This window comes from Podarcis filfolensis (assembly GCF_964270895.1).
Source record: "Podarcis filfolensis genome assembly, chromosome: 12".
Taxonomy (NCBI): domain Eukaryota; kingdom Metazoa; phylum Chordata; class Lepidosauria; order Squamata; family Lacertidae; genus Podarcis; species Podarcis filfolensis.
The window spans coordinates 1481946-1508364 of NC_139614.1; the positions used below are offsets into that span (position 1 = coordinate 1481946).

The 26419-nt window shown below is 42.8% G+C and overlaps 2 protein-coding genes across 3 annotated transcripts in view; one reads left to right on the top strand and one right to left on the bottom strand.

Moving 5' to 3' along the window:
- The window catches only part of CNTNAP2 (contactin associated protein 2), a 999981-nt gene that overhangs the window by 324300 nt on the left and 649262 nt on the right, over positions 1–26419 (bottom strand). For both annotated transcript variants that reach the window (XM_083577628.1, XM_083577629.1), the window contains one exon: positions 7087–7225. In XM_083577628.1, the coding sequence (XP_083433754.1) occupies positions 7087–7225 (139 nt within the window). The remainder of the gene's footprint in view (positions 1–7086; positions 7226–26419) is intronic.
- Positions 9455–15737, top strand: CFAP141 (cilia and flagella associated protein 141). The gene is made up of 4 exons (XM_083578386.1): positions 9455–9617; positions 12680–12720; positions 14049–14178; positions 15508–15737. The coding sequence occupies exons 1-4, from the start codon at positions 9543–9545 to the stop codon at positions 15607–15609; spliced, it is 348 nt and encodes a 115-aa protein (XP_083434512.1). The 5' UTR covers positions 9455–9542; the 3' UTR covers positions 15610–15737.

The following is a 26419-nucleotide window of genomic DNA, read 5'->3' on the forward strand; positions in this document are numbered from 1 at the left end:
AAGAAAAAGCAGGAATCAAAGCTAAACCTTTATTTCAACTAATAGAGAATGGGGACATAGTTTCCCCTAGCTTTATAAAATATAAGAAAGCAGTAATGTTGAACCCTCTAACTTGATGTTCTACTCAAAATAAAGCCATTACATTGGTGGAACAGTAACTATCTATTCAAATATATATTCTGGTGCTGTACCAGAGAGAACATGTCTCATATTCAACCCAACCCTTAATTCAATGATTTATTCAAAATTTCATGTATGTATATCTCCCTGCGCAGCAGTTAATTATAATAAGCGGCTGGTTGATAAGCACTTATTAGGAAATATACAAATTTGGGAAGATCCTAATTTAACTGAGATCAGGAATCTGCATATAATGGATTAATAAAACATTATAGATAGATTATTAGTGAGACCGGTAACGTTCACATCTCTGTATTATAGTATTTTCAAATTAAATATTTTGTAAACTCTATTACTGTAAGCTGTATCTCACATAGAGTCTGTGCAAGATTTGAAATACGGTTAACTAAGCAGCCAGCTAAATTTGAGCCCAATTATCTTAGACTTAGATAACATTAGACACCTCCATAGAAATGGGGGTGGGGTGGGAATTACATGGACAACACAGACAACATAGAAATGGATGTCGAAGTATATTCCATAGTTTGCGGCTTATATTAATCTTAATCTTTTTTTTAACTGCTCTTAGATGACACCTAAAACCAAGAAGATTAAGTCAAATATTTATGAACGTGGTATATATTCGTTGGGGATGTGGAATGAAGTAGCATATATTTTGGACAGGTCCTAAAATCAGGAATTACTGAGTACAAATAGTAACTGAAATCGGAATAATAACTCATTATGAACTAACTATTGGCACTTTATTATTTATTTTTGGTTCTGTAAAAGAGGGAAATGACCACTCATTTCCTGGCAGTATCCTGCATACCAATCAGTTATTAACAGAAACAAATAACCTACTCTCTATTGGGGACTGCTGATTAAGAATCTGATATTTGGCCTATATGGTCAAACTCAAAAACTTTATAAAAAATAAAGGAGGTCAACAATATGATTTGTTCGTGCAGAAAAGGGGGTTATTCATGATTGGAATTATAAAACAGAATATGCAGTCCTGCTGTATGTTATTTCAGAAGCAAGTGTGGGTGGGGGACTTATCAACCTCTAATTTCTTTCTTCACTTTTTTTTTATTCAGTTCATTTACTGGTGAATTTAGTCACATGAACAGAACACTGTTGTATTTTTGAAATTTCTATCCTTATGTATATCATCCTGGTTTACCTTGTTACTGAACTTGTTGGGTTAAGAAATCTTGTAAAGTGTACTATATATTTATGCTAACTGTCCTTTTTACATAAAAAGGTAAAGGACCCCTGACCATTAGGTCCAGTCGTGACCGACTCTGGGGTTGCGGCGCTCATCTCACTTTATTCGCCGAGGGAGCCAGCATACAGCATGTGGCCAGCATGACTAAGCCGCTTCTGGTGAACCAGAGCCGTTTACCTTCCCACCGGAGCGGTATCTATTTATCTACTTGCACTGGTGTGCTTTTGAACTGCTAGGTTGGCAGGAGCAGGGACCGAGCAATGGGAGCTCACCCCATTGTGGGGATTCGAACTGTGGACCTTCCGATCGGCAAGCCCAAGAGGCTCTGTGGTTTAGACCACAGCGCTACCCGTGTCCCCACACTTTTTACATACAGCTATAATAAAACTGACAGGGAGAAATTCTGGATTGCATAATGGGCACCTTAACAACCCATGGCCTCATCTCAGGGGATGCCAACCAAATCACTGAGTGTCAGCAAATGAATCCCTTCTGAACACCCCCAAAGCTGGCAGGAGCATCATTCCATTTATATTAGAGCAGCTGAGGAAGGTGGAAGCCAAAATATTTTGCTATTTAAACTACATATGACAGTAAACATCTGCAATAAAGCAAAATAGATAATAATAGAGAGAGATTTAATTAAAAGAAAAACCCTCACATCACCCCCCAGTTCAGCCAGACACATATTGAGATTTTAAGGAAATACTAAAGGACACTTTGGCCAAGGAAGGAAAATGGAAGCTGTTAAGTTGTGGGTGAACATATCAGACGGCACAGCGATTCTTCAAACAGCTCTTGTTTATTCACAGGCCAGAACAGAACTGAACTGAAGGGTTCAGTCAGCCTGCTTATATAGAGCTCCACTACAACGCAACAGGAACAACTTTCTGTAACTATCCAATCACTGAACGTCACTTTCAATTCCTTATTTGCATATGTGGACCTGAGTGAAAACTATCTACAGTATCCCCCTGCTGGCCCAGGGTGAGAACTTCAGTACATGACAGAAGCCTCTTTTGTGGCAGAAGAAAACCAATGAGAAACTGGAGGACAGGACTAGTTGGTTATCTGTGTTTGCTACTATTTCGCTTCTGACTCCAGCCCTGATGAATCCTTAGAAAATAATACTATCATTAGCTTGAAAAAGCTGCTGAAGGGAGTCCAACAGCAAGACATGCACTGTACCCGACTCCTCGGGGATCCCAGCTCCCCAGCATGCTAAGCAGCATGCAGCTTGTAATGCACTGAGCAGCATGGTTTTCTTATAACACATAGCTTAAGAATAACATTTTTTAATTTCCAAAGCAATGCACATTTATTACCTCAAATATAATGAACAACTATTCTGTATGGAAGGTCAGTGATATTCTATTATATGTGCATCACTTTAGAGACTCCGGCTGAGAAAGGCCAGCTTGCCAAAGGCAAATGATTTTATAGACGATACTTCCTGGCCCAGAGCTCAGTCTCATGGGCACTATATTTCCATAGCTTCTTTACTGGATTCCTTTTCTGACTAGCAATGAGGCAGCCCTGGAAATGCAAGGCTTGCGTAGTTGTGTCAGTCAAATGCTTGACTCCGGTGCCCAGTGGTATACAGTGCAGTATCCACAGGTAATATCCCAGGAAAAAACAGAGCCGGGCTTACCTTGTGAAATATACTCAGAGTCGCAAAGTGATTTCATGCTCTTTAATCAGCTCATAGTGGTGAGGAGGAATGAATGAAAGTCCCCTCAAGGTATCTGCTTTATATACATTATTTACACAATGGGCTGCACATGATTGGCTAATTCCGGAATTCTACTGTAAGCCAATGAGTTGTGGATTCACTTCTATCTGGAGCATGATTGGGTGGTTCCTGCCAACCAATCATACTGCTGCATTGTTCTAGGACCAATCAGACTGCTGCATTCTGAATCCTATTGTTCTAGGACCAATCAGACTGCTGCCTTTTGGATCCTATTGTTCTAGGACCAATCAGACTGGATCCTATTCAACTCAGTACATAACACCTTGCCTGCTGCATTCATGAAACAGAGAAAGTGCGGGACACGCTAATATCTCCTTGTGATAAGGAAAAAATCAAAAGCTTCTGCCCACCACTGGCAAACAGTTTCAGGAACAGTTATAACTCAGGGCAGCTTCATTCTATTTGCACATCTCTGGTACTTAGCATGTCTTTAAACCACACTGTCAGATTTTCATTAAAATTGACATACGTTAAACATAATCTATAATAACATATTGGATGGGAGGTTTCAAAATCCTTTCTAGCATCATGTCATGCTATCCCAGTGATGAAAATCCATGCACACGCTGCTTTGAGCAAGCCAAGTGCAGCCAACCAGTTTCTGCAGGCTTCTGGGATAAATTAGTTGTGAATAATAATTCCTGTGCAATGTGCTGTGTGACAATCCTAATGTACAACTGTGCCATCTGGACTACAACAACAGACCCAGTTTGTCAACGATAAGGAAAGATGTACAGGGATCTGTACTGTCACTTGCCAGGCAGCACACCAATTGCTCTGGCAACTCCGAGGCTTCTAGGTGAGTCGACTCATAGATGTTGCAGACGTGAAAGGAAAACAGGATTTCTCTCTGCATAATCAGAAACACCTGTGACTTCGGAAGTTATTTTTCCTCCCACAGCATATCTGTCTCCTCGGTTCTTCACAGTGACCTCTCTAACTGCAGCCATGAATTGGGACGTTGCCTTACAATGCCTTCCCACCCCCACAAGATAACCCAGGAGGGCACGTGAAGACTCTTCCTGAAAAAATGCATTCATCAGAGCACTTTTTCTTCCCTCAGAATTCCTCAGATATTTTGCCTAAGCAAAAACTTTCACCAATGTTGCTTAACATAAAACACAGAGACAACCTTCTAGCCTAGAACAGCTTGGCTGTGGCTTGTTTTGCTCCCAGGCGTCCCCAAGTGCCGGCAGTTTGAAGTCCATGGCTCCCTTCATAGGACTTCCACCCCACCCACTCCCCAAACTCCTGGTGTCCTCCTAATAACCTGTTTTTAAAAGTGCAGATTGCACTGCAATTATTAAGGTGAAAACAAAAATGACAAAGTGCTGGTCTGAAAACAACCAATTTCTGCTATTCATATATATCTGCATCCACATTGGTAGGTGGGTGAGACTCCCCATCCCAGGCACTTGGAAAAAACAAGCCTTTCATAAATGACCAGATCACATCAACTGCACAGCAGAACACAAGCGTCATTTTATTCCTTAATGTATTGAAACCTGTAGAAACTGCCATCTCCTAAGGAACAAATCACATGACCTCCTTTCCCCCCTCAGAGCTAAAAAGTTCAGTGATAAAAACAGGTCAGCTAACTCATTCACAACACCAGAACAATCTTTGGAGAGGAATTATGCTTGACACAGATTTGTAGCTGAAAAAGGATTTTCCATGTTGCCGTCTCCTCCCCCCCCCCATGTAGTTATAGAAGGGATGGTGCTAAACTTTGTAAGTGATTCCTAAAGCAATGGGTCATTACCGATTAATTTTTTTAAAGCCATATTACATCACCACAGTCTGTGTTTTCTCTCACCCACTAGTGACAGCCAACGATGCAGATGGGGCAGCAGACCCACATGATAAAATGCATAAGTGTGCCTGATTGTGACCAGGGAGAGAATGGCAAAAGGGGGCAGCAATATTTGAGGGAGGCAGCCCATGACAAGGAAAATGTGTTTTTCTGTCTTCAGTTGTGCCTGCAGTAACATACACAATGTTATGCAACTTCTGTTTATGGCAAAGAAGTCAGATTTGCAGAGAGCTGCTCCTGGCTGAGGAAAGTGAAGCCACATCACTAACCCCAACATATTCATAGCCCAAAGAAAGGGCACAGCTATTTGTGCTGCAGAGCCATGCAATGTTACACACACAGAGAGACCTTTATTGTAATAAAATGTCTAAGCAAATTATAAAAAATATTAAAATTATCAGTAGAAAGAATTAAAACAATTAGAAACATAAAAATATTAAAATATTAAATATTAAAATATGTAAACTTATACTATTTATCAATATCTACTACAGTCATACCTCATGTTACATCCGCTTCAGGTTGCGTTTTCGTCTTGTGTCCTCCGGCAACCCAGAAGCACCAGAATGGGTTACTTCTGAGTTTCGCCATTCGTGCATGTGCAGAAGCGCATAATGGCACTGTGCGCATGTGCAGACACAGCGCTTCTGGATGCAAATGCTTCAAGTTGCAGACGTGCCTCCAGGACGGATTACGTCCGCAACTTGAGGTTCCACTGTATTTATTAATGGTGGCACCTTCTTCCTCAGGTGGCTGTGGTCTCTCCTTCCTTGGAGGTTTTTAAGCAGAGGTTGGATGGCCACCTGCCAGGGATGCTTTAGCTGAGATTCCTGTCTTGCAGGGGTTGGACTAGATGGCCCTTGGGTGCATTCCAGCTCTGCCATTCCAGGATTCTATTATTAACACTGATGTCTATTCTGCCTTGGCACTTTCTCAGTATTTATAATAAGCAAGAAGGAGAGATGTTTTAAACAGGGGTAATGACGATGGTATACAATTTTAAAATGTATTCCCTACTCTTATGTTAACAATGAAAATGTTAGTGAATGAATGAATGCTTTTATGAGGGGAAAACAGCACCTATTATAGCTCACACAGGAACCTGGCTCTCTCAGGGATAATCATATAATAGCTCCATTTCAACGGACTGCTCTTTCACAGCAGACTAGACCTCAAGTTGCAGAAAATCCACCGGGGGGGGGGGGACAAAATTGCTTCTTGTGCTAAAGATGTATACTGAACAAGGAAAGCCGATTCTAATCTTTTTCAAAAGCAGATACAGTGGTACCTCAGGTTACAGACGCTTCGGGTTACAGACGCTTCAGGTTACAGACTCCGCTAACCCAGAAATAGTACCTCGGGTTAAGAACAGAAATTGCGTGGCGGCAGCAGGAGGCCCCATTAGCTAAAGTGGTACCTCAGGTTAAGAACAGTTTTGGGTTAAGAACAGACCTCCAGAACGAATTAAGTTCTTAACCCGAGGTACCACTATACTCTGTATTTTAATCTTGTATGCCCATACTAGCCAGTTCATCTGTTCATTTGGAGAAAAAGAGTAAGCCTTAAAGAATTGCTCATCTCTGTTTGAGAGACTTGAGTCCAGCTGCAAAGGTGGAATTATTTATTCAATAAATCCACGTGTGCAAGTATAGAACAGCCAGCAAAGGTTCAAATGAGTGTCTGATGGAGTGAAAGAGACAGCTCTTGTCACAACAATGTCAGGCCTCACAATGAAGTCTTGGTCTGTGCTGGGTGAAATAGGAGGAGCCTCCCAAGTCCCCCCCCCCCTGCGCTTGAGGCGCAGCCAGAACAGAAGTGGGAATGCATGACTTCCTGAGCCCAAGAGAAAGCTCCTGTCATAACAATGTCAGGTCCCACTAATGAATACACACACAAATGAGAGAGAGATCCCTGAAGGGATGGGTGCAGACTTGATGACCTTTGGGATCCCTTCCAACTGTATGATTCACAGGAATCCCATCTCACCATCACACCCACCCCTTAGGAGTCACTGCTGAAGAGGAGAGGTCTTATGATGGTTGTTGAAACACAGCAGAATTTAAATGCAGAAAAACGGCCTGGGAGTTTTCAAAGCAACTTGCTCCTGTCTCCTGCCACATCCATCTCACGCTGCGCCACCCACCACGTCACCCCATGCTCTAAACTCACCGATCAATAATGGCGCACATATCAATGCTGACGTTGGCGAAACTTCCCAGTTTTCCTTGTTCCACTGCATGCAAATCCACCAGCTGATCATCGACATGAATAAGCTGCATGCAGCCTTGGAATGAGAGCTGAAGAAAACCTGTATATAAGTAAACAGACAAAATAAGGGTTGCTGTTATATTCAACAGAAAGTTCAGGGAAATCATTTGCATGTACAGCTCATAGGATACATTGTCATTCCTTTGCCAAAGCACATCTCAGTAAAAATCAAATGCTGGTGGGGGGGGGGGAGTAATAAGGGGCTTTTCAAAAAAGAAATATGATAAAGTGTGGGCATTGTCTTTGTGGTGTAATTGCCTGTAACCGCAAGCATGGCTTGTAACTTGAATTGCAAACAAGCCAGAAACTCAGTGATACCTATTAAAAATCTATTCTGGCAAATCACAATTTTTTGTGTGAAACTCCACAGTGTTGCACCTTGCTGTAAACGCAGGACCCACAGATGATGAGACGCTTATTTATGTAATGGAACCCCTTGTGGTTTTATTACATAAAACAGAAAGTGCTGCAAAAGAACAGCATGTTCCATGGCCTCATATTTTTATTAGCCTCTTGTCCACTAATCAATGTTTACAAACAACTAAAACACTTTGGTTCGGTGCACTCCAGGAAAAAGAGGTGAAGAACCAGCTTCACTGGAGACAGTGCTGGCGGATCTGAAGATGGGCACACAGTTGACACAACTTGGCCCCCTCCGCCATCCCAACCTGACCCCTCCTCCACCCTGCTCATCTCTTCTGACGCCAGCATGGGGAGCCAGCCGTCTACCCCTGGCCCTGCCCTTCCAAGAGGGGGGAGGATTTGGTGTCACGAGAGTGTGTGTGCCCCCCAGTCCCAACCCCCAACCTGTCCTTGCCCCACCTATCCTGTATTTTGTCCTGCTTGACCAAAGGTGGCACCCCTACCTAGCAGAGACCCCCCCCCGTCACTATTTGTCTGTTGGGCATTCTTTGAGCGTTGGGTCTGGCCGGCTCAAGTGTTGGGTCTGGCCCCTTGTACAGTCTGGCTTCCCCAGGAGAAATGCTTCCCCATTCCAGAGCCCCTCCTTGCAGTGGCGTAGTGTGGGGGGTGCAGGGGGGGCCGGCCGCACCGGCCGCAACATCTGGGGGGGGGGCGCTTGCACTCGCAGCTCTCTGCCCCCTGCTAAAATCCACGGGTTAGGGGGCGCAAATTACTTGTCTTGCCCCGGGTGCTGACAACCCACGCTACGCCACTGCCTCCTTGCACATGCCAGGCTTCTAGGAAAGGATTCCAAATTACCCTTTGCTCTTCAATAGACATTTCCAACTCTAAATAATAAAAAGCTATACTAGATTTCCTCTGTATCAAAAAAAATGAAATAAAACCCTCAAGGATATATAATGTTCCCTGGATTGCTATCCTTGAAAAAATATTTGGGGAAAGACAAATGACTTGCATGCAAAACATAAAATACAGCCTAATAAATATATCATAATAGGAACAACTTTCATTTTAATCTAAAATGGCACTATAACTTGAGCACTCTGTGGTCCACATAACAGTTTTTATGAAAAGACAGGAAGCGCTTGGTAATTGTTCATTTACATCTCAAACACTCTTTGGGCTGAAGGTACTTCCTGTGGTTTGAGACTGCTCCTACTTGCCATTTTTATGTAATTTCTCATTTGAAAATTGCTTTCTAATTTTATTTCATTTGTTCTCTCAGTAAGTTGGATGCATACTTTACCATGCTTAGAGTAGGCCTATTGAAATCAGTGGCACAAATCAGGCAGGATTGTAACTGCTTTTCTAGTTTGATGTGCATTTCCATATGATGAAAGCAGGGCAAGCAATTTGTCGGGGGGGGGGGCACACAGTTGCCCACCCTTTCCCCCCACCCTCCCCACATCATCCATTGCAAGGTCCTTTAATGCCACGTGAAACTCAACACAGAAGGACAGAGGAGGAGGGGTAACTTTATGGGAGCGACAGGGGTGGCAGCTGGGAAAATGCAGGGAAGGAAAAAATGATCAAAGTTTTTTTTTTTTTTTTTTTAAGACTACATTTCTGGTGTTTGTCTCTCCAGGGAGAATTTATTTGCTTTGGAGTATGTGAACGTGCACTTGGAGAATAGTTGAGAGAGGAGAGAAACAAAGGAACTCCCTCTCTCCCAAAGGAACTGCGGAAATCGCCTTTACGGTTAGCTCAGATCTGGGCACATGAAGGCGAGAGGCAGGGCCTGCTTCTCCCTTTCCTCTCCTAGGCAACTGGCAGCTGCCATTCGGGACCTTTGTGTTGGCCTGACAGTTCTGGAAGCATGGTCTGCTCCCATGGCAACCAGGGATGCAAACAGCATCAGGCTAGTAGAGAGAGAGAGAGCGAGCGAGCGAGCAGAGAGCGGTGCTCCCCACTTGCCCCCCTGGTCCCATAGCAGCATGGCATCCGCCAAGGAGAAGACCGGCACAGACAGCAATGTCATCACACGCGAGCAGCTGCTGAAAGAGGAAGAGGTAGGACCTTGGGCCCTGGCGAGAAACACAAGGCAAGGCAGCCTGGGTGGCTTCTAGAATATGCACAGGAGAGCACTCCTCAACTTTCAGGCTGATATTGCAAATATGGAGGAGCCCAGAACATTGCTGCTGGTTAATGCGAGCGTGACACACGGACCTGTGGCAGTGTGTTCCACAGATTAATAAGTTCCATCTAAGTCCAAGGCTGAATGCTTCATGGGAAAACTGTAAAAACTTTCCTCTTTGGCCTTTTAATTCAGCTGTCAGGATTAAGCAGATTTTAATATAATTGTATATTTTGTCTCTATTGCACATATTTTTAAAATAGTTATTAACTGCCCTGAGTTATTGGGAAATGCCAGGTTAGAAACTGAGCAAAGTTTGATGGTTCATGGATATTAGACGAGTCTAAAACATGACTGGAATTTTTTAAATTACAAATAAAATGCCGCCCTTTCAACAAACAATATTGAAACAACTTCATTTGAAATCCCCACAAATATGTGCAATCCTATACATGTCAGCTCAAAAGTAACTTGTCCCAGTGAATTAAATGAAATTTATACCCATGCCGGTGTGTACTGGAAAATGGCCTTTCACTCTCAAAATGGATCCTGGATTTCGCTTCATCTAAAATTCAATAGCAACTCTGGGATGTCTAAAAGTTTCTCCTGAGAACATTCCTTTAACATTCTTCAAAATCGTTATAGAATTTTTGCCTGATCAGAACCTGATTTTCCTCACATTTGCCTTTGCCAACTTTTTTGTCAGCTGTGAGTGGCTACGGACCATGTGTGGCCTACACTTTATTTTCTTACATTTATATTTCACCTTCCCCCCATCATTGTTCCCAAGCTGGCATAAATGTCTTTGCAGGATCTCTCCCATCCAGGCACCAATAAGAGCTGTTTATCCTTTTAGCACCAATATGACGATGGTCTCCTGTCAACGTCTAATGATGTGATAAGAGTAGCTAGTTAGCCAGTTGACTGACCCTGTGGAGAGACATATTGGACTACATTCCCACAAGCAATAGTGAATACAGGATAGTGAAGATCTAGGAAAATATTTCTCATCACATGAGGAGATTCTCCAGAGCACTGGCTCCCCCTGTGGTTGCATATCTCCTGCATTACGTTTGCAAATGCCGACAAACAGCCAGCTGCCAGCATCCCTGGGGTGGCATGAGAAAGGGCTTCTGTTTCTCCCATTAGGAACAGGGTACAAGCTCGAATTTTTGCCAGGGGGCTGGCTGGGGTCTCAGCCCCAGGCAAAGTCTCTAGAGGGGAGCCACTGAAGCTCCCAGCTTGTGGGGGGCTTCCTCTGACCGCAGCCGGCTCCGGAGTCTAAAAGGGTCCTTGGGTGTCGTAGTCCTGTGCTGCTCAGCCTCAGCAAAGCTCAGTGGCGGGAGAGGCCAGCCAACCAGCCAAGTCTCAGGGGGGTCCTTGCCTGGAGGCAGAGTCCATATACAAGGTTCAGTCCAGTCCTAAGGGCAGGGGCATCTCAGTTCACGTAGTCGGACTATCCGGGGGTCAAGAAAGCCGAGAATCCAAGGTAACGAGAAGCAAGAAGCAGCAAGGTCTGGCCAGGCAAACATTGTTCGCAGCAACTGACTGAGGTTGCAAACCCTGCTTAAGAAAGCTGGAGCCGGCTGGCTCACATCAGGAGCAAGAAGGCTGATCAGAGTGGAGTCACTCTGCCTTTGGCTCCTTCAGGCTGCTGCTCAGCAGGTGAAGCTGACTCCTGCCCCATGACATTCGGCACCACAGAGTCTTTGGTAGTGTGGGTCTTGAGCTGCTGAGCATCGGAGGGATGCTAATTTGCAAAGGGAAGCAGGAAAACCTGGAAACGATCCTCCTTCCCCTTTCCTCCTGTCTGTTTTTGGAACTGTGTGCAAAAGAGAAATCCTGGAGAAGTTGATCTCCAAGCAAAGTTGAAAAATGGAAGTTTTGTTGCTTTCTTCTTTTGTTTCCCTTAATGTCTCAGAGATCAATTAAAAGTGGTGAAGAGATCAGAACACCACCTCCTGTCCTTTTTTGGGGAACAGAAGCAGCCCATTGTGTAAACAATTTAAATGTCAAGTTCACAAGATAAGCACTTTGGAGTATTGCTTGCTTATGTGTTCTCTCTCTCTCTCTCTCTCTCTCTCTCTCTCTCTCTCTCTGTGTGTGTGTGTGTGTGTGTGTTATGTACTGAGTTGAATAGGATCCAAAAGGCAGCAGTCTGATTGGCCCTAGAACAATAGGGTCCAGAATGCAGCAGTCTGATTGGTTCGCAGGAGCCACCCAATCCAGCTCCAGGTGGAAGTGAATCCACAACCTGATTGGCCTACAAGAGAATCCCGGAATTAGCCAATCACGTGCAGCCCATTGTGTAAATAATGTATATAAAGCAGATATTTTGGGGGGACTTTCATTCCCTCCTCACCACTATGAGCTGAGTAAAGAGCATGAAATCCACTCTCGACTCTGAGTATATTTCAGTGTGTTTGGCTCTAGAGGACAACATGCATGTTTACAGCATGTGAATACATAAAGAGGGCACGGCTTCATACAATCAGCTACAAAAACGGAGTCCTCTTTATACTGGAAATAAAATACCTGCAATGAAAGAAATGTGATGCTGACATACAAAGCATTTTGTATTCATCCCTTCTTGTAATTTGGAAGGAAAATGTAGCTAATCCACTTTAAATTCTTTAATTGGAATGGTTCAGCAGCCGGCATTTTTTTAACAAACTTGTGGAGTTTTTTATTTTATTTTATTCTTTAGAGCCAGAAACTGGAAGCCTTACTACTCAGAAGTAAGTCCCACTGTCTTTATGCCCTTTATGAACAAATGTGTTGACTTGTGTATGTGTGTGTACACAAATGCACGTCTCTCTCTCTCTCTCTCTCTCTCTCTCTCTCTCTCTCTCTCTCTGTGTGTGTGTGTGTGTGTGTGTGAGAGAGAGAGAGAGAGAGAGAGAGAGAGAGAGAGACTAGGTCTTTGCCCTGAGTGACAGAAAGCCTAGTTTCAGCCCTGCTTTTGCTTTGCACTAACTATCTTTCATTGCATTTCAGATGTTAGCAAAAGCTCAAGCATATGCTAAATTGCTCCGAAGGTAAATGGATTTTGAAATCCTGTTTTCTAACTGTGGACTTTAGTGGCTAAAAGCCTTTTTTTCAGTAAAGAAACAATGACACAGGCTGCCTCCAGGGTGGCAAAGCTTTTGACACCCAGCTGAAAATGCAGCTAGGCAAAAACTCACAAATTGATGATAAACACCAAAACCTTCCAGACCCAACGGCCTGATTAAAGCCAGTCTCTGTGCTGGGTCTGAAAGCCACATCAGATGTTGGCTGTGGCTGGCAGATAAGAGCCATTCCTTTGCTCTGGATGGCAAAGCATAACCAGCATCTGTGTGATTCCTATGGATGCTCACTACATTGCATTTAGCTATGAACTAAAGGACAACCCCCCCCCCACATAATTATGTGTTTATGTGAAACATTTCTATACCACCCTTCATAATACAGAAGCTCACAATAATACCAATACATTTCTCCAAAAAACAACAGGTTAAAATACAACAAAACATAAACATCACATTGAAGCCAAACCATTCTATTAAAATCTTTGTTCATTTCATGCTCCACTTTCTGCATTTTGTCATATGGTTCATTCCTACAGTGGTTCCTGGTTTGAGGATTGCAGGAATAGGGCTCACACATTTACGCATGTTTATTTGCACATATGCTGGAGGGATGTATGTGGGGTTAGTCCCACCCCCTTTAAAAACCTCTGGCTGCATTAACACACAACACTAAGCCATGCACAAGGAGGCTGCACAAAGCCACAGGCTTGCAAACTTCTCCCTCTCACACCCCATCCTCCCTTTCAGCCAAGAGGAAGACTTCACCAAAGGTTTGTTTTTCATGATTCTTGCCATGTTGTTACAGTAGAACCAGGAATCATAGTTTCAAAGAAAAAAATCTGGTCAGCTCCAAAACATGCTTGCATGTTTCACTAACCATAGTTTGTTTTATACCACAAACCATGATCTGCACTTAGGGACAAGTCAGGAGTCAGGTGAAGAGGCCTTGCCTGCCCGTTTTTGGAAAGGAAGCAGCAGGGCTCCAGGATCGTGCCAGAGCATCACACCTCCTTCCCTAAGATGGGCAAATGCTTCTCGGGCTGTGGGAGGAAGGCAGGATGCTCTGACGGGGTCCAAGAGTCCTCTCACCTCCTCCCCCCTCCCCCAAGGGTGGTGGTACGTACTGTTGCATACCGCCAGAAGAAAAGCCCTGCTTAAAATGCAGTACTGCATTTAATGTAACATGTAGCCTGGCCCTCAAAAAGAAGTTTGGAAATGTCTTCATTCTGCAATTAATACAACAGCAATGACTGGTTTGTGCTGCTCACAAAATTGTCCTGCCTCTGCTTCTGCAGCTGGGAGCGCGGCAAGGCGATGGCCGTGGAGCTGGCAAAACAAGAAGACAGGTGTCTGGAAAGGGCCAGAAAGAGGGAGCAGGCAGAAGTGAAAGAGGAGCTGTACCATGCTAATAAACAACTGAAGATGGTAAAGTTTGAAGACAACTCCCCCCCCCCTTTCAGTTTTTAGGCAGGTGCAGCAAGGAGGAAATCCTCTCAGTCCAAACAAGAGGACCGCTTGTTTTCTGAGGCTTGATTCCTACTTTTCATGGGGAGAAAACAACCTTCAGACATGTACAATTGCATTTGAGAAATAATGTCAGCAATATAGTGAAGGCCTTGCTCATACCATAAGGGCATCAGGTGAAAGCCTGGAAGAGAGGAATGGTTTGCATTTCACTGGTAACTTGCTTTCAGAACACGGACATGATGTAGTAATTAAATCTCTAGTCCCCGCACAATCCAAGTTACAAGGCAAAATGTGCAGGTGCTATCCTGCTCATTAGTTTTGTGAACACTCCTTTCAGTGTTTGTTTCTTCGTAACAATGCCAGCAGAAGCTCCTCACTTGCATGCTAGATCCGACCTTATACTGTACACAACACTATTGTCTCATATAAAATGGAACTGATTTGTAGAAAAGACTTTATGACCTGAAAAAAGAGACAATGCCCTTACTTTTGTAAACTACGATATTTTTTAATAAAAGTTATTTATTAAAAACCCCCACAAATAAATAAAGGTGACTGAGAGGCATTCAGAGGGGAAGGAAGATCTCCCTCCTCTGAAGGGAAATGGAATATTAGAAAGTGAGGTAAAAGGTCAATATTTATTATTATCTCAATGAATGAATAAATAAACTGGGAATGGAAAGGAAGGAGTTAAGGGAAGAAAGTTGTTGCAAGAGGAAGAATGAATGTAAAAGGGCCGTGGAAGTCTCGTCTACACCAGGTCATCAGATTGTACCTGATGCAAATGGAGCCAACCTCAGCTCCTTGGATGGAGCTCATAATTGGTATCCATAGTAAAGGTAGAGGTACCCCTGACCATTAAGTCCAGTCGCGGATGACTCTGGGGTTGCAGCGCTCATCTCGCTCTATAGGCTGAGGGAGCCGGCATACAGCTTCCGGGTCATGTGGCCAGCATGACTAAGCCGCTTCTGGCGAACCAGAGCAGCGCACGAAAACGCCGTTTACCTTCCCGCCGGAGCGGTACCTGTTTATCTACTTGCACTTTGACGTGCTTTCAAACTGCTAGGTGGGCAGGAGCAGGGACCGAGCAACAGGAGCTCACCCCATCAAGGGGATTCGAACTGCCAACCTTCCGATCAGCAAGCCCTAGGCTCTGTGGTTTAGACCACAGCGCCACCCGCGCCCCAGCATCCATAGTAGCAAGCAGTAATACTGAGCGCAGCCCTTGTTGAAATAGAAAAGAAACAGCAAAGGAGTTGTTGTTAATAGTTTTTCCATGTCCTGCAGGTTCGGCGAGCAGCTTTACGTCATCGCCTAAGTTTTGAGCATCTGCAGTACCAACTGGAATTGAACCACTTGGGCAAGTCATTCTTCACAGAGCGGCTGTGAGCACTTATCTCAGACAATCCAGACCATTATATGCTGATGCTTTTTCATATTGTAGAGAGATTCTTCTTTCAATGTTTAAGAATCAAATGCAAGCAGTGAAAGGAAAGATTAAACAGTTTTTGTTTGAATGGTTTGGTATACACTGGAAGTTGCACATTTTGTTTCTGATAGAGGGCAACTCAACTATACATCAGAGTGGACTCTGGTCTAAGCACAAACAATGCAATGTGTGAATTTGCTTGCCCGTTCTGAGTGTTTGAAAATGAGCAGCACTTTTAGGTTCACTTATAAATCCTCACCACAACTTCTAATTGACAATAAAGAATAGAATCTATGGTACAATCTAAGTTTTTCCCCTTTGTCTGACACAGGAAAAGGAAAAGGCAAGATGCAAAATAATTTCACAATTTGCAGCAATTTATTAAAAAAACAAACACTAATTGTTGTTTCATTGAAAATTGGTAATGATTAATTGCAGGATGTTTTTAAACCATCCAGAAAATGCAAATTCTACATATTGTGATTATTGCAGGTATTACGGTGCCAATAAATTAGAATTAGTGCTTTGCAGGCAGTCTTGAAGGGTCAGATTCTGTTCCTTCATCCAGTACCAGACTGTATGGGAAAATATTAGAAACAGCATAGCATGTTTTATGCTGTTCTATATGGTGTGGTTGTAAAGCTCAGATAAGACTACTTTTCACCCTGCAGCAAGGTGAATTCTTTACACCTTGGCATTTTCTATTTCAACCTTAAATGTACAGTGGTGCCTTGGGTTACAGATGCTTCAGGTTACAGATGCTTCAGGTTACAGACTCCGCTAACCAGAAATAGTACCTCAGGTTAAGAACTTTGCTTCAGGATGAGAACAGAAATTGCACGGCGCCAGCAGGAGGCCCCATTAGCTAAAGTGGTGCTTCAGGTTAAGGACAGTTTCAGGTTAAGAACAGACCCCCCCAAACAAATTAAGTTCTTAACCCTAATTTACATGGCTTCACTCCATTTCTGGGCAGTGTCAATACTTGTAAAGATGCCCCACCTTTCCTCCAAGGAACTTGGTAGCTCCTTTTTATCTTCACAACAACCCTGTGAAGTAGGTTAGGCTGAGAGATAGTGACTGGCCCAAGATCACCCAGTTGGCCTCATGGCTGAGTGGGGACTTTGAACCCGGTCTCTCCCAGGTCCTACTAACACTCTAACCACAAGAGGGACCTGTGGTCTAAAGCTATACCAGGCCAACCCATAATTGTCTAGCCGGCCTGCATAACCCGGTCATGACGAAGTTTGCCAGGCTTGTGTATGTGCTCCTGGCTCTGTTCCTTCAACCCCTTCCATCTAATGTTTTCCACACAGAGAAAGAGGACAGATTATCCACACACACACACACACGATCTGCCCTGTTTATCAGAGTTCTTCGCCTGGGTGGAAAAAGCAAATAAGAATGAAAATTATTTAATTGGCTCCAATAATTGCTTGCAATTCCTTTGCCATTTTCAGCAGATGTAATAGAAGATAACACAGCAGAAAGCCAGATAATGATTAAATTGCAGCCTATGTTTACAGTCTGCATTCTGCGTAATAGATTCTATGGAAGGCTTTCTCTTTCATAACAAAGGATCCAAGATAATGCTTGTCATATTTTCAAAATAGCAGGGCCTCCCTCCACAGCCTCACGTCCCCCATATGGGACTATAAAAGGCAATTTTGCTCAGAAGAGCTCTGAAAGTGGAGCATGAACTAGCACAAGTCAGAGGTGCCATAGGCAGGAAAACATTGTCCACTGCGGACAGTGATTACTCTTGCCCAACAACTGAGCTTCTCTGCTGTGTGTCTGCATAGCAAATCTAAACTTCAGGAAAGGTCATCCATCCAAACCAGCCTTGTGGGCCAACCAGAACCCGTGGCCAACATCGTGCACTCAGATTTCAGACAGAGATGACGAAGGGGACAAACATCTCTGAGCCATTATGAGCTGAACCATTTCACCGCAATTCATAATGGCTCCCCAACATTCTGCTCATCTACCCGTTTCGCCTTCCTTTCCCAGACTTACAAATATGAGCCAGGGGCTGACAAATGGAGTTGGTGGATATAAGAGGGAGACCCAAGTAAAATTGTCAGGCATGCTGACCACCAGTAACGTGTGGCTTTCACCCAAGAAACCCCATTTAGGGTGAGGAAATGACAAGAGAATATGGTGAGAAAATCACAAGAGAATACATAAAATTTGGCTTATGGCAAGCTGAAAAAGGCACCCGCACTGCTCCACAGTCCCAAGGCTGCTTCCCCCAGCTGCTGTTTACAGCACCAAATATGTGCATGTTAATTGAATTCACACAATTTCAAAGAGTGCTTAGGCACTCTGAATATCTGCAGGCATCAAGAAATACTTAGAACATTTTGAATGATATGGGAGCGGTTCTTGATTGCTATGCCCAGATAATTATAGCATTTCAACCTTTTTTTTCTTCTTTGAAGCCTGCCTGGAGAACCAGGAGCCAAGAAAGGTTAGCATCCATAGGAATTGTGCAGGGCAATTGTTGTCAAAACACCACCCACATTTTAAAAACCACTCATCCCTCTTTACTTCCTCATCGAAACCATTCAGGGCACAAATACTGTGCAGTCTATCAAAAGGAGGGGGGATATTATGTTGTCTCCAATTCCTAAATGCCAGATAACATTTCAAGTATCTGAACAAGCAGCAGTTCTTAAAAGTGTACATGCCTTGTCTGCTTCCCTGATTTGTTCACAGAATTCATTGGCTTTACTGGGAAATCAAAAGGAGTTTTCACTTCACTTTGAATTCTGCTTGATGTGTTTCCCACCGTTGCTTTATTTAAATATAACCAGTTGAACAGCTATTTTAGGAAAGGAAGCATTATTTGCATTATATGGCAAATTATTTTAGCCTTTGGAACTGCTGTGATCATTGATGTTCTAGCTCTTAAAATTTCATCTGGCTTCTGCATTTGTTAAAAACTACACACAGAATGACAGTTAAACTGATGGGTGAGGGCCAGGTAAAGTTGCCAGACAGCAATTCAGGGGAGGAATCTCTATTTTTAAAGGACTCTGCTTTGGAAGTGCATGCTCCATACCCTCCAAAATAGGGACATTTCTCACTCCCTACCCTGACTTTCCTTGACCCCGATGTCATTCAAAATATATGAACAAGCCACTTCAAAATGATGTATATATCATACAACACATCTCACAAAATATGCAAGTAACTACAAGTTGTTATATGTATCTGAGTCAAACAGAGAATCAAACAAATCAATGAATAGTGAGGAACGCCAAGCCGTCTCTCAAAGGAAGACGTCTCTCCGAAGTCTCAAAAGGACAGTATATCTGGAATAGTTCAACTGTTTCGGAATAAAGTCTTCATCGGCTAGAAATGGAATATAAGGTACTCCAAGCAATGAATGACAAGAAAACTGAGCAACCTGCATATAAGTTATACAGTAGAACAAAATATATAAAGAGGTACATACCGAATAATTATCAATGAAATATTCATACTAATGGATCAGGGCTCACTGGATAGTGTAGCTGCTGATGCTTACAACACAAATGCATAGGACATATAAAGTTGACCACAGGTTTCTCAAATAACAATTATTGCAGACAATGTAAAGAAACTTAAAGGAACAATACGTCAATGCTACCCATAAAGTGACAGACTTAAAATAGAACAGATTTGGATCACACATCAGCATTTGGATACAGATTTATTATTTACAGTACTATGGGTGAACCAGAAGAAGTGTGGGGTTGGGCAAGATTTTGAACGGTTATTGCGTCAGCAAGAAACCCATTTAATTTATTTGTTTAAATCCACATATCTGGAGGGATTGAATTCAGAATTCGACTTCAATGGTTTTATTTAAAATCTGTTTTATATAAAATCCGTTGTATTCTAATACTATTTCAAAACCATCCAAATCTGTTCTATTTTAAGTCTGTCACTTTAAGTGTCATCTTTGCATTGTGATGCCAGAATTGCTGTAATGTTCCTTTAAGTTTGGTGCTGGCTTCTGAAGCCAGAGGCAGGGCACCAGCTTGGCGGCTTCCCTCCACCGCATGGATGAGCCAGGCCTGCTGAGCACCAATCCAGGAGAAGTAGAATGGGGCAAAGGACAACCCCTGTTTCCCCTGCTCAGATCAGCTCCATGCTCTGAGGAATTCAGTGTCCTGCACTGACACAAATTTGTTTGGCCCAGCGGTACATGATGTCACTAGATTGTCTTTGCTCAGATCAGCAGGCACAATCCAATGATGGACATGCACACCATCTAGATGTGATTATCTCAGTGCCTTCAGAAGCGATGGGCTCTCTTTGCTGGAGAGATTTCAGCTGAGGCTGGACAAGCACCTGTCAGGGATGCTGTAGTTGGATCTTGCCTTGAGCACTGAGGTGAACCAGATAATTTCCAATGCCCCTTCCAGTTAGGAAAGTAGCACAACACAATACAACAAAATTATGTGCTGGGTAGACAGAACCTATGAAAGAGCACAGAATGTCTGTGTGTCAGAGTTTCCAGATTTACCACATTATAGATTAAATGTGGCCGACGGAGACTTGAGATAGGCTTTTATTTTTTTTTTTTTTTTTAAATAATATTTATTGAAGTTTCCAAAATACAGAAAGAGAAAAAAAGAAATTATGAAGATACATTCAGAACCTTATTTTCAAACATCCACTTTCTGGGACTCCCCCCTTCCCTCACCCCTACCGTATTCCCCTTTCATATTGTTGTTTCCACAAGTTCTGTTTCTGATTTGAAGCACAATTTATATACCCCATTGTTCAAATTTAAATTTATACAAACCTTATGCAACACCCTTGATAAAAAAAAGCAAAAGATCTCTCCCCATAGCCCGCCCCCTTTTCTTTCCACAATGTCCCCCTTTTTTCCCATTAAAGTAAAAGCACACAGAATAAAAGTATAAAAAAAAAAATAAGAAATATATTAGAAAAAAGAAAACCAATTCAGAAAATAGTTGCAAGCCTTTGGATTCTAATTCTCCCTCCCCTTCCCCGGTTTAATTTCCCTTATCCTCCAATCTATGTTTCCAGCCTGGAAGTCTTAAGTCCATCAATCCCATTTTTCCCCCAACTCCTTGCAGAATTATTTCCCATTTTTAGGATTACTTTTTAAAAATTAATTCCTAAATCTTTAAAAATGTCAAATTATAAAATTCCCCCCATTGTTCTTTCAAGGTTATAGTCCAGCTTCCTCTTGTTCCGCTGCTAAAACTTTCTTATTCAGAAGTTTAGTAACTCTACATGGGTTGTTGTTATTCAGGAACAAAAACTTGCGTTCAGTCCCTTCCTTCTTCAGTAAAGTATTCTGTTGTCTCCTTTTAGTCTAAACACCCTGTAGACGAAATTCAGTTTCAGTTTTGCAGCTTTCCCAGGAGATAACCAGTTCTGTGAAATTCCGAAGTGTTGTATTTTTCCCGGCTTACGCCCATCTTTGTAATGTCCCGAAGCTCCTCTAGGGGGGTTGTTGTAACTTTGTTTCCAAAAATCCGATTGTTCTCCGTATTTTCGCCATTTTGTATTCAAGTCTTAACAAATTATATCAAGTTGTAACAAATTTGACCAGCAAGGTCCTTGTAATAAAATCCTCTTTAAAATTCCGACTTTGACAGCTACTTTGACAGCTGTCAAAATCACCGGCTCTTTTCACCAGGCTCACTCCTCAATCGCCCCGGTTCCCAGGGAGGGGGGTGCATTTTCCTTCTCCTTCAATTCTTCCTCCAGCACAATTCTTGTACTTTCCCATCATGGAATTCTTGATTTTAGCAAAGATGCCGTTCTTTTTGGGCCTTGGCTTCCCAATCCTTGTTTTAAAATGTCTACAATAGGGAGGGGGACTGACTTCCTTTTTAGATCCCCCCCCGCTCGTCTCAAATCCAAAAAATTTTTCTTCTTTTAAACCCGATTTCCAATTTACTCACGGGTTGTTGTTAAAAGTCCAAATTCTCAATGGAAGAAGTCAGCGCTCTCCGCCGGATGGCATGCGGCTTCGCTCGGCAGGGGTGGCAGAGGACTCAAAGCACCACGCTTCTCCCCGGCACCCGATCCGTAGCCTTTAAAAAGGCTCCTTCACGAGTCGGGAGGGCGCTAGCGGTGCTAGCCGAGTCTCCAAGTCCACGGCCCCCGTGGCCGTGGTTTCTAAGGGTCCCCGCATCGCCGGTGCGGTAAAACCCAGCCCCTGCCGAGCCGGCTCCCTCCGGAGCTCGGAGGGAGTCCGCCATTCGGCGATGGCGCCAACCCGGAAGTCTTGAGATAGGCTTTTAAGTACTGTAATAATTTCCAAAAGTAATTCAATGATGTATGTATAAGGGGCAGTGTGAGCTGAATGGCTAATGTGCATAAGAACCAGCCATTCTGCACATTCCCCACATAACCTGTCCATGAAGAGGGAACTGCTCTTTTTCTGGCTGACATACATCCTCTCGAAGAGGCCTTGAGGAATGTGTGTCTCTCAACAGGATTTTGTACATTCTCTGGGCAGTATGCATAATCTCAGACAGGCTCTGGGGAATGTATATATCTCAGTTGCACTTCATAAATTCTTAGCCAATATGCATACTATCCGACTGACTCCATAGGACTGAAGCCTATGGATCGCAGGACTGAAACACATGATTGCAGCTACTCTCTGAAGGGCCAAACTGCATCTCAAAATCTGCATTAAGCCCACAACTTCTGCCAGAATGCAAAGCATCCTTTAGCTTTAATTAAAACCTTTCTTTATAATGAGCTTAGCTCAGCCAAATGGCTAGGTAAATTCCTTATTAAATTTAAGCAACAATTAAGCATATCTGCCATACTTTCTATTCTATAATTATATGAAACGCAAGTGCATATTTCTTTCCTTTTCATTGTTTTATTTTCCTTGAATAAGCATGCTATTGGGATGGGCTGCAGGCTAGGTTCTTTGTTTTAATTGTACCTTGTTACACTTGAATACAATCATTTTTATTGCTTGCTGCAGATGTTTCTCAAATTAGCACAGGGCATTGAACCCACTATCTTTTGCAGAAGGAAATTGTTCACTTCTGCTTATTAACCCAAATTAGTCTTGAATGTCACTATATGGTAATACTCAGTCTGATAGTCACATGCATATATATAAGTTGTCCTTTCTTTGGGGTAGCTTCTCTGCTTAATTCACCCAGGAAGATTCTCCTCATGTGCGGATGATATTGCTAATTCCCTCTCCCCACACCTTCCAAATTGTGACTCCGCTGGACATCAGTCTCAGCTGTTTGTGTTTACTTTTAAGTTGATTCTTCCTCCTACTCCTTTCAACTCCTAGGTTAACTATCTATGAAGAAAAGAGTCAAACAGATCTAAATGAACATGGGAGAAAAATGTCCAACATTTCTGGCTTCCATGTATGCTTGCCTTAGCATCCCCTCCAGCTTTCTCATACCCTCCAACATTTCTCAGATGAAAATAGGTACATTTTAATCTGAGGAATGTTGGAGGTTATGTGTATCCAGTGTCAACTCTACATGGAGTAATTCCATTAAAATTAATGGACATGACTAATTTATGCCCAATGGAACTACTGTGAGTATCATTAGTTGGACACAATCACTTGTCTTTAAGGAATCACAATATTATTTGTTCTCTTTTCCTCCAGACGAGTTATGTTGCTCTGAGATTTCCCCCTACAATAATTAGAAGATGGTTCTGAAACAGAGAAATGTAGGCTGCTCCCAGACTTTCCATTTTTCTGGTGGGATTCAATCACATACTGACAAATTCAAGTTGCACAGTTAAAGTTTGCATAACAAACAAAAAGTTGGGGGCATCCCTTCTATTCTTTCTTTCATCATTTATAAAGATGTTGTAGAACACAGGGTCCACAGCATTCCCCTGAACCACTGAGCTTGTAACATTGTCAGCGAAGCTCAGATGCTGACAAGAGGAGAAGCAGGCACAGGGAGAGGACAGTTAACAGCAGAAAGCAGAGAGGAGGGGGAGAGCAGCTGTAATCTGAGCTCTGACCAAGGGGACAGACAGATGTGTGAAAACTATGATATTGGGCAAGATGTTGGAATGCAGGAAATACGCTCTGCCAAATGTCGTAGGATTTCAAAAGTGGCAGAGACGTGCAAAAGATACCGGAAGAGAAGGTGGGGGCTTCTGCGCTGGGGAAGGGGGAGGAGCTCAGTCTGGGCAACTCCATCTTCTGGGGAGGACGATGAGTAGAGAAGCATTTATTTTAGCAATAAATTTTAGCAATAAATCTGAAATAATTAACAGCCAGAGTCGTCTTGCGTTTGTGGGAGGGACCAAGCAGTAAAAAACACTTAAAAAAAAGAAAGAAATTAGATTTGTCTCCATGACGCTTTTTTGTTGTTGTTGAGAAATAAGAGTCTTGCTGGCTCTTATTAATCACAGCATCCTTTTCTAAGTGCTCACAGACCAACCTCTTAATTATCTGTTCTAGGCCCTTTCCTAAGATCAATGTCAAGCTGACCCATTGCTAGTTATCTGGGTCCCCCCCCCGTCTCTCTCCCTTTTGAAGATGGGGACATCTGCCCGCCTCCAGTCTGTAGGGACCTCACCTGTTCTCCAAGAATCTGAGGTTATAGACAGAGGCTCTGAGATGACATCCGTGAGCTCTGTTAGGAGCCTTGGATGGAGCTCATCAGGACCTGGAGTGTCTCTAGGGTGGTAATTCCCCAGAGTGTTGCAGAATAGTCCTATATTTGGCAACACAGATTCAATTTGTTACTTGCTGTCTTTAAAACAAAACTCAAAGTTACAAGGAATATGCACAAAAGTTCAGCCAGGTGTTCCTTTCAAAGTTTCAAGTTTGATAGAAAAGTTTTCCAAGTTTAGTGGTTAATAAGCCTATTTCTGGGGAAGCTGATGACTTTGAAGGTCATTTCATTAACTGAAATGTCTGCAGGTTCAAACCTAAGAATGGACATATCTTTCAGAGGGAAAGGCATGGCTTGGTGGCCTCACAGCACTGCAAATTCCAAAGAGTAAAGCTCAGAACTGCTCTTCTAGACCTTGAAATATAGGCATATTCTTTTAATGAATTTAGATGGAATTTCAGCAAGAAGACAAAGCATATGAATCAGCCTAACTGCCACGGCTGACCTCAGAAGCAACTGAAGTAGGTGGAAGAGAAAGGGAACCTCTAAAATATGTCCTATAGACACTGTCCTTAATGAGACGTAGAGGGCATCACTCTGACTAATTCCTTATACAGCAGTCCTTGAACCAGCACCTTATCTTCCACAAACATATGCTTCCCAGCCATTATTTCTGAGTATAATAAAAGACTGGGAGTTGGAAGGTTTTTGAATACCATTTAATTGAATCTCTAATGTTTTCTTCACCAGTTTCATGCCTTTGAAAAAATCTACAGGGCAAAAAAAGAAAGAAAGAAAAGAAATTCAGCAACAGGGAGAAAATTGCAGTTGCAATAACTGTTCCTAATCATACAGTCAAGAGGAGTCTTTCATTCTTACCTCAATTCACACCATAAATCTAGTGGTGCAGCTTTAAAATACAGGTGGTGACCATTCTAGGCGCATCCAACTGACATACGATTGCCAATGTGCCCATGATTTGGACCCCAAAGAAGGCAGAACGGGGCAGAATGAGGCAGAACGGGGCAGGGGGCACTGACACATACTCTGCTGGTGCATAGAGAGGCTGGAAACAGGGCCCTGTGCGAAATGGTTGCTGCCTCAATGCAGTTTTAAAGCAGGATCCCCCAAAGTTTCATTAGTAAAGCATTTATTTCTAAAAGGTGACATTCTACCAACTAACCCAATGGGTCCTCGGAGAGGCCTAAAAGGACAATAAAAGTACAAAAGCATTAATAAAAGGTTAATATCCACCAATAATGTAGTATATACGATATGATACGATAATCTTTACTGTCATTGTCCCATACAGAACAACGAAATTGAAAAATCTATATAAAACATTCAAAACCCAACAAGCCTGCTATCCCAGCTATCCCAACCTGGTTAGCCCCCTAAAAACTCTGATACCCCATTTTTAAATACAATATACTCCCATAGAGCATCCTTACACTGCGTTTAAAACCAAAATCACATTTGGTTAGAAACTGTTTCTCAGTCCTAGTCTTTATAACCCTGTACCTTCTTCCAGAAGGCAGAAACTGAAAGAGATCATTTCCGGGGTGCGCACTATCCTGCCCTATCTCTGTAGCTTTCTTATGGCACCTGGAAGCATAGATTTAATCCAAGGTGGGAAGAGTGCACCCAATTATTCTCTCCACAGTCTTTACAACCCTGGACAGTATTGTTTTTTCCCTGACCATGCAGCTCCCAAACCACACACACAGACCATAAGTTAATACACTCTCCATAGTACAATGGTAAAATGCCATCAACAGGTCCTTTGAGAGATTGTTTTTCCGGAGGATTCTCAGAAAATATAACGTCTGCTGTGCTTTCTTCATCAGGTCTTTGCAGTTTTCTCCCCAGGTTAGGTCATCTCTCAACTCCATTCCCGGAAATCAAAACACCGAGACCTGTTCCATGCACTTCCCCTCAATAATAAGTGGCTGAATATTCAATTTACATTTCCTAAAGTCCACAATAATTTCTTTTGTTTTCTTTAAGTTAAGGAGTAAGTTGTTTATCCTGCACCGTTCCCCAACTGCTCAACTTCCTTCCTATAGGCCGCCTCCACCTCTTCAGCCGTGATTAAACCAACCACCGTTGTATCATCTGCAAACTTAATGATATTATTATTGGGGTATTTGGGGGCACAGTCAGCTGTATAGAG